At 42.6% G+C, this 14,550-nt stretch overlaps 1 protein-coding gene across 1 annotated transcript in view; it reads left to right on the top strand.

The window, feature by feature from the left end:
* The window catches only part of LOC132352444 (ATP-binding cassette sub-family C member 4-like), a 127,709-nt gene that overhangs the window by 59,944 nt on the left and 53,215 nt on the right, over window positions 1-14,550 (top strand). The window contains 5 exon segments of the mRNA XM_059902907.1: window positions 3,851-3,958; window positions 4,289-4,318; window positions 5,482-5,592; window positions 6,510-6,610; window positions 8,608-8,802. Of these exon segments, the coding sequence (XP_059758890.1) occupies window positions 3,851-3,958; window positions 4,289-4,318; window positions 5,482-5,592; window positions 6,510-6,610; window positions 8,608-8,802 (545 nt within the window).

The raw sequence follows: 14,550 nt of genomic DNA on the forward strand, positions 1-14,550 counted from the left end.
ATTTTTTTTTAATAGCTACTTTATTTATTTATTTTTGGCTGTGTTGGGTCTTCGGTTCGTGCGAGGGCTTTCTCTAGTTACGGCAAGTGGGGGCCACTTTTCATCGCGGTGCGCGGGCCTCTCACTATCGCGGCCCCTCCCGTTGCGGGGCACAGGCTCCAGACGCGCAGGCTCAGTAGTTGTGGCTCACGGGCCCAGCTGCTCCGTGGCATGTGGGATCTTCCCAGACCAGGGCTCGAACCCGTGTCCCCTTCATTGGCAGGCAGATTCTCAACCACTGCGCCACCAGGGAAGCCCCGGAAGTAATATATTTGAAAAATACATTCTTTCTCATGTTCAAAGATGGCAACTAAGTTGCACTTGTTAAATGCTTTGAAAAGGTAAGTGCTGTTATTTTCAGGTGTGCATGTGTCATCACCAGTGTTTGGTGTGATACCACCCTGTTTGTGGTCCCCCTTCCCCAAAGCTGTTCATATAAATGGCTGCTGAAAATAATCCCCTTAGAAGGACACAGGAGGGGGAATCCGTTGAGTACACATTTAGTTTATTACGCCAATCAACTTCCTAGTTTTAGAATAATGGGAAACACATTTTATGATTAATTATTCTATTCTGCAGGTAATCAGAGAGGATGAAATAATTCAGAGCTTGTCTCACTATTAATGCACAAACATATTTCGTTAATATTAAAACAAAAAATTATAAGGAAAGTAGAATTGTTATATATTTTTTAAAAAGGTATAAGGACAGTAGCCAAAAAGTAAGGAAGGAAGCTGTTTACATCAGAAATCCCAACCATATAGGTAGTTATTGCAAATTAATACCAACTTAACTTTCTAGAAACCAAGCCAAGAAGGGAAGCATATTGATCCCAAGGTTCTTCGTATCTACTAAGTGGAAAAAAAAATCTAAATTCATCAAGACAAAGGAGTTTTTTTGTTGTGGTATTTGTATGTTTTTTTTAAAGTAATAAATTCTTAAGAGGCATTTATCCTAAGTGTTTACGTAAAGGAAAGTGGGCATCAGTTTCATAAAAGCTGTGGAAAAAAGTTTCAGTCATCAAAAGAACCAGCTAAAGCCCCGTGAGGTCTGGTTTTGTGAGGTGTTTGAATGGACCGTGGAGCGCTAGAGTCCAGGTGTGTGCGCTGTTCTGCCCGTGTGACTTGGTAGGATGGTAGGACCTGGGGAAGCAGGAGAGGAAGTGATGAGCTCCATCTGGTCTTCTGTGTGCGCGAGGCTTCAGATGTTTTATGATTTGAGGCCACTCATGAAACGGAGTCATTCAGCAGTCTTGTTGCAAAGCAGACGTGGTACGTTCAAAGAGGAGTTGCTCCAGAAGGAATGCTTGACAGAGAATATTGCCTGGGGCGAGGGCCACCTCCCATCCATATGAAAGTGGAGAGACGGGCACCTCCTGAGGCTTTTTTAAAGAATCAGTGCAGGAATTTTTCAGTGTGTGTTATGGGGGTTTTGAAAACTTGGGCACAGCTCCTGTGGGGTATTTGTGTTTCGGCACCCTAGTAGGCTGTGACAGTGTTAGACCGTAAGTTCAGTCCGTATACTCCCTCCCCCACTCCCCCAGATAACTAAATGTGGTGGTCAGTTCATTAGAACTGTTTATGTTTTCTCTCTAGATAGTGGGTCTCTGTCATAAATAATAACACTGCTGTTTTCTCTATACAGTAAATGGTAGTATGTCTTAAGGCCACTGCTAGAGCCACTAGCAAAAAGAAGGACGGCTGATTGCTGTGGCCAGACGACATAAACCTGCTTCATTTTTGTGCTCTGAAGAACTACTAAAGTCCTGAGGTTTATTTTCAGATCCTACTGCCTAGCTGCCTCTGGAAGCTTAGGTTAACTTTTGTCATCTTAATGACAAATCCGCAGCTGATTATAATGGGGTTTTTTTTGCATATTTTTGCAAAAGCGAGCATAGCAGTGGTCAGTCAGGGAGCAGTACATAAAACCAGGATGAAGTTTGGCTGCCTTTCTCTAGCCAACTTTATTCATTTGGCAGTGCCTGAATGATGAAGCCATATCCAAGGTCACAGACTCACACTGTCCCTGACAACAGCAGGTTATAGCCTAGTTCACGGTGGGGAATGAAAATCGTAAGGGTCCTCCCTGCCCAGCAGGCTGAAACCCACCTGTTCCCTGATGTGCAGAAGCCAGACCCTGGTGCTCGTGTTCAGTGTGCTCTTAGAGAAGATGGCAGGAAATGAATGGCCAGTCATGTGACACCAGGCCCCAAACCCACATGACGTCACTCAAAAGAGAATGGACACTAAGGCCACGGTCAGATTCTAAAAGAGCGATGTGAGTGTCACATGCAGAGTGACCTCCAGAAGCCTCAAGCATCCAGCAGGCAGTTAATAAAAACATCCATCAGGTTCATGGAGTGGAGTCAAGACTATTCAGAGACGCCTCGGCTGCCGGGTCCTGTGGGCACAAGGGCAGTGCGATACCCAGGCTCGGTGACCTGCAGAGGGGCTCTTGACGCAGGTTCAGGGAGAGCCCCAGGAGGCAGGGCGACGGCAGACTGTCCGCTCACCTTCTTCTCTCCCCCGTGCCCTGTGCCTGGCACTGTTCCAGTCTGGGGGGCATGCCGATTGTATCCCAGCCCTGACGTTACTAAGCTAAGGTGGAGACGACACGGAGATGCTCATCAAAATGCAGTGTGCTGAGGACTCTCACAGAGAATTAACTTTAAAAATGCTGCTGACTCAAAAATTAGTGGACAGTAGTTACTCAGCCGTGAAAAAGAATGAAATATTGCCATTTGCAGCAAAACGGTTGGACCTAGAGAATATTATTCTTTTTTTTTTTTTTAATTTTTTATTTTTGGCTGTGTTGGGTCTTCGTTTCTGTGCGAGGGCTTTCTCTAGTTGCGGCAAGCGGGGGCCACTCTTCATTACGGTGCGCGGGCCTCTCACTATCGCGGCCTCTCTTGTTGCGGAGCACAGGGTCCAGACGCGCAGGCTCAGTAGTTGTGGCTCACGGGCCCAGTTGCTCCGCGGCATGTGGGATCTCCCCCAGACCAGGGCTCGATCCCATGTCCGCTGCATTAGCAGGCAGGTTCTCAACCACTGCGCCACCAGGGAAGCCCGAGAATATTATTCTTAGTAAAGTAAGTCAGAGAAGGGCAGTATAAATACTATATGATATCACTTATATGTGGAATCTAAAAAATAATACAAATGACTATATATACAAAACAGAAACAGACTCAGAGACAGAAAACAAACTTACGGTTACCAAAGCGGGCAGGGAGGGAGGGAGGAACAAATTAGGAGTATGGGATTAACAGATAAAGTAGGTAAGCAACAAGGATTTACTGTATAGCACAGGGAATTCTATTCAGTAACTTGTAATAACCTATAATGGAACATAATCAGAAAAAAACTGAATCACTATGCTATATACCTGAAACTAACACATTATTGCAAATCAACGATACTTCATTAAGTTTTTAAAAAATTAGTGAACAGTTTCCAACTGGAGGGATATCAGGGAAGAATTTGGAGGGAAGCGTGTTTGAGGAGGACCTTGATGAATGAGCTAGTAGAGAATTTCTGTATCTAAATCTAGCTGTGATTTGAATCTGGTCAAAGCTAGGTTCAGAGAGAATCTTCGTTTCCAGGTCATTAAAGTGCAGCTTGGTGTGAGCAGGTGTGAGCAGGTGTGAGCTTGAGGCTTCATGCGGAGGACCCTCTACAGAAGCGACATCATCCCTCTTCTCCCAGGAAGCCCTTTGGCAGGATGTGCAACCACAGAGCACGAGAGGCAGTTGGTCTCCTTGCATCCAGCCTCCCTAACTTTCTCTGTTGTTTGTCTGTCTCTGCTTCCCCAGCTCGGAGCCTAGTGTTTTCCCACTTAGCATCTTCTCTCCGGGGACTCTGGACCATCCGGGCAAACAATGCTGAACAGAAGTTTCAGGAAGGGCTTCCCTGGTGGCGCAGTGGTTGAGAATCCGCCTGCCAATGCAGGGGACACGGGTTCGAGCCCTGGTCTGGGAAGATCCCACGTGCCGCGGAGCAACTGGGCCCGTGAGCCACAATTACTGAGCCTGCGCGTCTGGAGCCTGTGCTCCGCAACAAGAGAGGCCGTGATAGTGAGAGGCCCGCGCACCGCGATGAAGAGTGGCCCCCGCTTGCCACAACTAGAGAAAGCCCTCGCACAGAAATGAAGACCCAACACAGCCAAAAATAAATAAATAAATAAACAAAGTAAACAATGCGTTTAAAAAAAAATACATTAAAAAAAAAAAAAAAAAAGAAGTTTCAGGAAGTGTTTGACACACACCAGGACTTGCATTCAGGTCTGTAAGTTTCTGGAAATGATTTCAAAGGATGGGAGGTGCTGCTTTCTGAGGCTTGAGTCCTTGTCAGGTGGTCTCGCTGGCCCACACCTCTCTCTCTGCCTCCCCACGTCCTCCTCCCCACCCCTTCCTCTCAGCCTCCCCTCTGTGCTCCTCTCTTCCCGTCACACCCCCTGCTTTTCTCCCCTCACTGGCTTATGTTGTCCTTCCATCACTGTGACCTGTGGCTTTCTGTCCCTTTAGGGCAGGAGTCAGCAAACTTTTTTTTGCAAAGAGCCAGAGGGTAATATTTTAGGCTTTGTTTGCGATACTGTCTCTGTTGTAACTTTTCAACTTCCCTGTTTTAGCACAAAGACAGACAAAGATAATACATCAGCAAATGGCCATGGCTGTGTTCCAATAAAACTTTATTTTCAGAACAGGTGGTGGGCCGTTTTTGGCCCCCAGGCTGTAGTTTGCCGACTCTCTTTTCACAGCATGAAGGGCAGCAGATGTGATTGAGGAAAATAATTTCCTGATTTGCCGCCCACTTGATGTGTATTATTCTTTGTATCAGTGAAGTTTTTTCTAGGTAGAAATTTCAGAATTTCCTCTAAGTCTATAAAATCCTGGCTCAGTTATCCAGTCTTTTTTGTATTTTGAAGATAAAGTGGCATTTTGAAAGCCACATGCAGATCCTGTTAGCTGGTGGTCGTTTAGATACTGGCTCGTAAGAATAAACGCTACGCAGGGCCCCGCAGTAAGTGCAGAAGGTGCTGGAAGCAGAGTGCGAGCTGAGCTCTCTGCTACTGGAGAAAAGGGAACAGTTGACATGTGAGAGGATAAGCCTCACTTTGACGCCCACCACTGCAGGAAATGTACCGATGAGACCATTTTTCCATGTTCTTTATTATGATTGTATTTCTGTTTATAACCTGTGGGTTGAATTTTTCAGTGCATGCTTCCCACAAAGCCCCTGGACTGATTCCTATGTGTACCATATGTTGTCTTCTGTCAAAACCTAGCTTTCTGGAGTGTTCAGGCTCCTTGGGTGTGGAGCTTTGCTGTCCTACCTTGTGTAAAATCTTGTGTAGCTCAACTGAGCAAAATGCTGTCCCTCATTAGAAGCAGCTAACATGGTTTTTCTACTTATTTATTATGCTTATTACGGTTCACAAATCCAGAGGCTTGGTTACTGCTTTTGACTACGTCCCGATGGCTGGCCATGCGTCTGGATGCCATCTGTGCCATCCTTGTCACTGTTGTTGCCTTTGTGTCCCTGATTCTGGCAGAAAGTAAGTACAGATGTGAACGTTTGTGGTATGCCTACAGTTTATAGCTTTGTTTACAGTTATTAAATTAGACTCTTGCCATCTTGTCTAATATACACTGTTTGGTTCTAATAAATTATAGCATTTATAGCGTGTGATTCCACAGTGTGGTCCACGTGAAGTCATTTGTGTCTTGATGAGACCTTTTATCTTTTTTTTTCTTTCTCTGAACGGGTGGAGGTCTTCGCAACTGCAGCAAGCCGACCTTCTGAACATTCCAGGTAGTGTCCTATAGTTGGGAAGAGAGAACCAAGTTTACCATTAAGCTTTTTGTTCAGCTGAGCACTTTAGGTTTTAGCTTTAGGGCTACTCAGATCTCTTAGTTGTGGGTATTGAGGTGAGAAAGATTCCCTGTAGGAAAGGACAGTATCCTCTGCTGTGTGGGTACCAGACGAGCAGGTATTGGCCTGCGTGCCATGAACTCACCATCCCTAACTACTCCATAGTAACAACACTGAATAAGAAACAGTGAGAGTGGTATTTTAGATTTAAAAGCACTGGCTCTTAAAACCCATTGCCTTGTTTTTCGTGGTTTCACCTGCAGCTACATTGGACATAGTAAGTGAAATTACATAATGATTCTTGAAACCGTAATGACGAAAGTCTGAATGATGACATTATTCCTCACCTATATAATACTGTAAAATGTATGTCAGTCCTGTTGGGATTAATAAACACATCTAACAGTCTTTCTAAATTTATAGTGGGGTTTTTTTTCACTGTATTATGGTCTCAATCAACAGATAGTAAAAGTATGAGTAATACTATCATTGTATGAAATGATTTAAATATGTAAAGGGGTCCTGGTAAAGTGACAGGAGGAGCTGAGCAAGGGGTTGAGAATGAGACTGACTTTGTTCCCCTTCTTCTTCTTCATTTAGCTTTGGATGCTGGGCGGGTTGGCCTGGCACTGTCTCTCGCCCTCACGCTCATGGGGATGATCCAGTGGTGCATCAGGCAAAGCGTCAAAGTTGAGAATATGGTGATGTTTATCTTATCTTATCGTTCTTAGCTTTGTCAAGTCTCCTTGCCATTAAATGGCATAAAAGCAATTCTTATGTAAAATAGTAAAACTGTTATTTTTACGTCATAGTTAAGAGATTTTTTTATATCCTCTTCTATCTGTTTAAAGTTAATGTAAAATAAAATATATACATCTTTTTCTCAGTCTTATGTGTGCCATATCAGCAGATTTTATATTCATCATAAGCTGTCTTCAAATATAATAAATGTCTCTGTAAGAGGGAGGTTCTGAAATCCTGGAGAGAATATAAGCTAATTTCTTAGGGGTTTGTTTATTTTTGTTTCTTAATGGGTAATTCCTCATTTTTGGTAAAAGAAGAATTCAGTATTTTGAGGTTTGTTTATTTAATTAATAGGTTCCTCTGTCCCCCATTTTAGCACTTGATCTTGTATGTGTTGAACACCTGAATTTGCTGGTGTCCCTTTTTTCTGGTAGGATAAGCCCCCTCTCAGAATGAGCTATCAAAGGTGTCAAATTAAAGTTGTTTAAAAGACCTCAGTCGATATGTAAATTATACTCTCTTTTGAATATTAGCATCTTCTCCTAAAGGGAGAGAAACAGTAGAAACAAAATCTTTCCATTTCTTTCTTCTAATAGAGTAGAAAGTGATTAATTATTATTATTATTATTTTTTTAAATGAATAGCCCAGTTTGCTTTTTTTTTTTTAAAGAAATTCACGTTCTTTTATTTATTTATTTATTTATTTATGACTGTGTTGAGTCTTCGTTTCTGTGCAAGGGCTTTCTCTAGTTGCGGCAAGTGGGGACCACTCTTCATCGCGGTGCGCGGGCCTCTCACCATCGCGGCCTCTCTTGTTGCGGAGCACAGGCTCCAGACGCGCAGGCTCGGTAATTGTGGCTCACGGGCCCAGTTGCTCCGTGGCATGTGGGATCTTCCCAGACCAGGGCTCGAACCCGTGTGCCCTGCATTGGCAGGCAGATTCTCAACCACTGCGCCACCAGAGAAGCCCATGATTAATTATTAAAGTGAGGTGTGGTGACCATCCAGTCCTGCTCGTCTATAACCAATGGCCCTTCTGTAGCAACACATTACTGACGGGCGTCCATCAGTATTCTTTTCTTTAACAAAATTCTTTTGCTTTTTATTCAGGTGTGAAAAGTGGATCAATAAAATCTTTGCCTTCATTTCTCTAATTCTTTAATTTTAATACAGTGTTGAAGGAAGTAGCTGTAAAGGACAGTGTTACAGGGCCATAAACAAGTTTGCAAATCATCAAAGGCTTCATCAAACTCCTACTTCTGTCCTTTGTGTTTGCTAAGACCTGAGATATTCTTTTTTTTTTTTTTTTTAACATCTTTATTGAAGTATAATTGCCTTACAATGGTGTGTTAGCTTCTGCTTTATAACAAAGTGAATCAGTTATACATATACAATATGTTCCCATTTCTCTTCCCTCTTGCATCTCCCTCCCTTCCACCCTCCCCATCCCACCCCTCTAGGTGGTCACAAAGCACCAAGCTGATCTCCCTGTGCTATGCGGCTGCTTCCCACTTGCTATCTATTTTACATTTGGTAGTGTATATATGTCCATGACACTCTCTTACCCTGTCACATCTCACCCCACCCCCTCCCCATATCCTCAAGTCCATTCTCTAGTAGGTCTGTGTCTTTATTCCCGTCTTGCCACTAGGTTCTTCATGGCCTTTTTTTTTTTTTTTTCCTTAGATTCCGTATATATGTGTTAGCATACTGTATTTGTTTTTCTCTTTCTGACTTACTTCACTCTGTATGACAGACTCTATCTCCATCCACCTCATTACAAATACCTCCATTTCATTTCTTTTTATGGCTGAGTAATATTCCATTGTATATATTCTTAACCATAGAAACGCAGATGTAAAGATATAAAAGCAGAATGCTTCATTTACAATCTCTGAACATCCATGAACGAGACCTTCCCTTCGTAACTCATGTGATGTCATATGTGTTGCAGATGATTTCAGTAGAAAGAGTGATTGAATATACAGACCTTGAGAGAGAAGCACCCTGGAAATACTTCTTTCATCATCTACCACCAGCCTGGCCCCATGAAGGAAAGATTTTCTTTCAAAATATTAACTTAAGGTACAGCTTGGATGGGCCTCTGGTATTGAAGGACCTGACAACAGTCATTAACTCAAGAGAAAAGGTTTGTTTAAGCCATTTGCCTCTTTAAAATCCAGCTTAAGATTTAGCACTGCATCTGCTGTTGGTTTCCTCGTCAGTGTGGCAGGGGGACTCTTTGTTCCTCTTGGATGCAGATTAGATCAGTGACATTGTAGGTGAATCTTTCTTGGAAACCGACCATGGAATGGGGATCCCAGCATTTCTTTCCCTGTGTGGTGAGCTGCCTCATGGTGGTTGGTGGGTCCTGGAGCTTCTTAGAAATGCAGAATCTCAGGCCCACCCAGACTTCTTGACTCAGAATCACATTTAAACAAGACCTCCCAGTAAAGTCGTTTCTCTCCCATAGGCAATTTTTGATGACTGATAACCTGTGATTTCCAAGAAATGTCCTTTGACAGTTTGCAATTGAGCTCATGAATCACCTAACCCCTCTTGTGTCTTAGCATGCGGCTCTAGAAAGTTTTGTGCCACTTACCCTACAAATTTACATACTTTTATATTCTGCAAATCGTGCCTTTACATTATAATCTAATTCTGTGTAATTCCAGTGCATTTATTTGCATCTTTTCAGTGGAGTCTGTCTTCATCACAGGCAGTTTTCATCCTGCTGTCTGGCCTTCCCCACACCAGCCTCCTGGGGGCACTATAGGTATTTCACCACAGGCTCGGCCCTGCCTGGGCCCGGAGTCAGAGACAGCCCAGTGTAGCAGTGTATGTGCAGCTCTTCCACCACCTGACGGGATCAAAAATTACTCTTGCTGCCCGAAGCAGGGCACTGGGTCTGTCTGGCCTGTTTCCCAGGCACCGTGTGCCCACTTAGCTGCAGGTTTCTCTCCCAGCCCAGCTGTGGGTGCCAGTTCTTCCTGCTGACAGCCAGCCCACCTGAGCTCAGGTACCTGTGTTCATGTCATGCTTTAACTGTCTGGCATAGGATCTATATGGTAGACCTGTTCTTTTAACTGCAGCTACACCTCTCCCCGCTTTCTCTTCTAGCTACATAGAGGGGCATAATAAGCTGCCAGGCCATCCAGGTGATAAGGAGGCCATCAGCAGAATGGAAAAGAGGCCGATGCAAGTGTATTTGAGTCCCGTCCTGTGACTTACGGGCTCCATGATTTCAGGCAGACTAATTAATCTTACCAAGTCTCAATCTTTTCTTTTGCAAAATGGAAGTGATAGGACCTAACCTCTAGGGTTGTTGAACAACTTAAACAAGATAAGACACTTAAAGCACCCAGCATGGAGACCAGCATAGAGTAAATGCCTGGACAAAGATTGTTGTCATTTTCATAGTGTGTAAAATGACCGTAACCACTTATACTGTATCAGTTGTCTGCCGCATGAAAATGTGAGGTTGGCCATTTGCAATTGTATTTATGGCGGTAGGATCCACCTGCCATGTCTTTTTTCTGTCCAACTTATCATATACCTAAATACTATGGTAATCAATTTTCCATAAATTTCTCCAGCTTGAGTTAAAAATCTCAACTCCCTACATAATGCCTCTTTGTCTCAGGACACCACAGGTAATACAAATAATACAAGGCAAATCCAATACAGATCGTACTGTCAACACATACAGTCCAGTTGAAAAAATAAGGAAAAGGCCATATTAGCTTTGTAAGATAGAAGGAGGTCATCATTTTTATGGAACTTTAGAAAAAGATGGTATCATGTCTATTAGGGTTGAGAGAAGTCCACAGGAGGGGTCAGGGAGAGCATTTCTGAGGAATTAGGCCGGTGAGGCAGACTTAGTGATATATGGTTAGGGTTTCAGCATGTGGAAGGCATTCTGGGAGGTGGGACCAGCATGAGCAAAGGCACGATGCCCTGATTCAGTGAATGAAGAACTAGGCACCTGCAGAGCATTCAGGGAAAAGAACTGCTAGGTGTATAGCACACATTTTCACGTTCAGCCGTCACAACTACCTAGTAACCCCAAGGAAGCTGCCTCGTGGAGATGGAGGATGGAGAGGTAAGCGGGGACAGTTTTGTAGCGGAGACTTCCCGGGGTGGAGTGAAGGGCACAGAGCCACCTTCGGGAGTTTAATCTGAGAAGTGGGTGCGCGTGGACCAGAGTGGGCAGATGCGGAAGGCAGGGAGCCAGTAGCTGCTGGGCCTCCGGCAAGACATCAGGGAAAGTGATTCCACTTTTTGGAATCAAACTGATGTCAATTAAAACAAAGTTATAACACCTAGGTTTGCGAATGTGCACCTAGGTTTACGAGTGGGAGTAGAAAATGGTATCCGGAATTCCTTGGCAGTCCAGTGGTGAAGACCCAGCACTTTCACTGCTGTGGGCCCGGGTTCAATCCCTGTATGGTTAGCTAAGATCCCCCAAGCCATGCAGCACGGCCAAAAAAAGGAAAACAAAATATTATCATATGTCTGGAGGGTAGGTTGGCGCTACTTAACGGCTTCCTCTGAAAGTGTTCATACCTGTTTCTTATCAGTTGCACACCTAAGAATTTATCTTAAGGAAATAATGAAGGTTGTTTGCAAAGATTTAGCTTCAATGATATTTAACAGAGTTGTTTATAATAGCAAAATATTGGAGACCATCTACCTATCCGGAAATTGGGGGTTTGTTAAATAAATGATCACACATACTGTAATATTATGTAGCCATTAAAATAAATACTTTTATGAAATACTGAATGAAAGCAGATTACAACAGTATGTTCATGTTAATCCCATTCTGTTTAAGTATATAAGAACATCAACATACAAGTCTAGAAAGTAAAAACATCAACATCTTAAGAATGGTGTTTCATCAGAGTGCTGGGGTGTAGCTAGAATTTACTTTTCAAATTCATTTGCACTGATTATGATTAAGGAAAGAGTTTCAAAGGAAAGAGACTCAGTGAGGGATTGAGTCATGAAACATTGCAGGAGTAGAATCTGCAGGGCTTGGCACCATGCTGGACTTAGGGAAAGCTGGAAGTAAGGTGGACATTGTGAGCCCCTGAGCCTGAGAAAGAAGTAATGAGAGTAAAGAGGGGAAGTCAGAGGAAGCAGCTGTTTTGTGTGGGACATTGGGTGTTGATCATGTTGAGTTTGACGTATGAAGAGAGATCCAGGTGCAAATGTCTCACAAGTTGGTGTGTTAGTCAGAGGCCAGCTCTGGCCTGTTTGAGAAAATAGAATGGGTATGTCACAAAACACTGAAATAAGACTGTCTCCAAGTGTCTTTGGTATTAGGAATGTAAACTTACTGATACTGGTGACACTCTCCACGGGCAATTGGAAAAACCCATTGGTGTCCTGGGAAAGACTTCCAGAGTGTATTTTGATAACTGAATGGTAGAAATAGCCAGAGCAGATTTTCTCTGAGTTGCCTTTTTCTTAGGCACTCACAGTCCTGTGGTTGTGAGCAGCCCTCGGTGCCCCTGCATATCTCTGCCATTTACCAAGAGTCTACAAATGTTCCCGTTTGCACAGATGGATCAGTTTCAGTAGAGCTGATAGTATGGGAACATATGCACATTCTCACAGACACAGTTCTTGCCTGTGTCCTGATGTGTGTTGGTTTACATATGAGAACACCCAGAAATACAGGCATACCTGGTTTTATTGTGCTTCACAGATCATGCATTTTTTACAAATTGAACATTTGTGGCAACCTTGCATCAAGCAAGTCCATTGGCCCCATTTTTCTTAACAGCCTTTGTTCACTCCCTGTCTCTCTGTCACATTTTGGTAATTCTTACAATATGCCAAATCTTTTCAATATTATTATATCTGTTATGGTGATCTGTGGTCAGCATTCTTTAATGTTACTACAACCCAATGAAGTCTCAGATGATGGTTAGCACTTTTTTTAGCAATAAAGTATTTGAAAATTAAGGTATGTACATTGTTTTTCAGATATAATGCTATTGTACACTTAGTAGGCTACAGTATAGTGTAAGCACAACTTTTATATGTACAGAGAAACAAAAAAATTCTTATGACTTGCTTTATTTGGTGATATTCACATTATTGTGGTCGTCTGGAACCAAATCCACAGTATGTTCAAGGTCTGCCTGTACACAGAACACATGAGTCATATATATATACACGCACTAGGGCCTGCCTATATGCAGAGAATGGCCCATCTATATTACATATATTAAGGTTTAACATAAGGTATAAAATGGCTACAAAATAATAAAATTAGCTAAACTCACTTTTCTTACATTTAATCTCTATAGAGATAAATTCTTTTTTGAAATGCTATGATTGATTTTACAGACAAAAATTCGAAACTTTGGAGGCATTCAAATGAGAAAATATGAAAAGTTCCCAGCATTCTGATTACATGCTCAGAAAGACTTAGTTCTTCTCTGTTTAAAGCCATGAGTTTTAAAAATTTGCTGAATAAATTTACAAATGATTGAAAGCATGTCTTACACCCCACATCGATTCCAAATTTCTGAATAGAAATGAAATCATCTCTTGGGAAGCTCCCACCACAGAGTTGGGCAAGCTTATTGATAAAAAAGGCCAATTTCTGTATAGTACATATTTGGATGCACACATTTAAAAGCCAGTTTTTACAGTATAGTTTTATTCCTGACCAGCATTTTACCTGCATTATATTGATTCCTTAATCTTATTCTTAATGCACTTAATTTCTCTCTACTTTGGCTTTAATAACTGGACTGAAACTTGCATGTATCTTTCCAAGGAGCAATTGTAAGTATTAAGTTGTTTATAAAACGCCTTTTGAACTGCTCAGAGGAAAGGTCCCATGTAAGTAGCAAATGTTGTTTGTGTTGTTGTTGATCTCATTATGTGTATTTTGTCTGCTGGCTACTGTCTTTTACAGCACTGAGACCTGCATTTTATAATTTTAAGATGTTTCCTTTCAAGACAGGGTATAATTAAGATATTTAACATCAGGAAGTGATTTAGTTTCTCTACCAAAGAATAATTCCTCTTAAATAATAGATCCCTGAGAAAATGAGTACTTGTTTGTGTATAACACTTCTTACTTGACTTGTTGACATCTCTGTAAAATTACCCACATGATTCTCAAGGTCAAAATGCCTAGACAGTAGGAATAAAGCTAATTTAAAAGTGAACTTCTTATGGGCCACTTAGGATGGGGTCCCCAACCCCCGGGCCGCAGACTGGTACCACTCGCAGCCTGTTGGGAGCCGGGCCGCACAGCAGGAGGTGAGCAGCGGGTGAGCAAGTGAGGCTTCATCTGCTGCTCCCCATCGCTCCCCATCGCTCGCTCGGACTACCTACCGCCTGAACCATCCCCCACCCCTCCAACCCTGCCTGTCCGTGGAGAAATTGTCTTCCACGAAACCAGCCCCTGGTGCCAAAAAGGGTGTGGACTGCTGACTTAGGAGACTGCTAGCTTTTTTTTTTTTTTTTTTTTTTTTAGTTTTATATATATATATATATATATATATATATATATATATTTTAACATCGTTATTAGAGTATAATGGCTTTACAATGGTGTGTCAGTTTCTGCTTTATAACAAAGTGAATCAGCCATACGTATACATATATCCCCATATCTCCTCCCTCTTTTGTCTCCCTCCCTCCCACCCTCCCTATCCCACCCCTCTAGGTGGTCACAAAGCACCGAGCTGATCTCCCTGTGCTATGCGGCTGCTTCCCACTACCTATCTATTTTACGTTTGGTAGTGTATATATGTCCATGCCAGAGACTGCTAGCTTTTCACTGCCAGTAGATTGATTCTGTTATTTTTAACTCTTTTTGGGACCAGGGGGTCTCAACCAGGGGACATTTGTCAATATCTGATATTTT

Source organism: Balaenoptera ricei, chromosome 18 (genome assembly GCF_028023285.1).
Source record: "Balaenoptera ricei isolate mBalRic1 chromosome 18, mBalRic1.hap2, whole genome shotgun sequence".
In the NCBI taxonomy this organism is placed as follows: domain Eukaryota; kingdom Metazoa; phylum Chordata; class Mammalia; order Artiodactyla; family Balaenopteridae; genus Balaenoptera; species Balaenoptera ricei.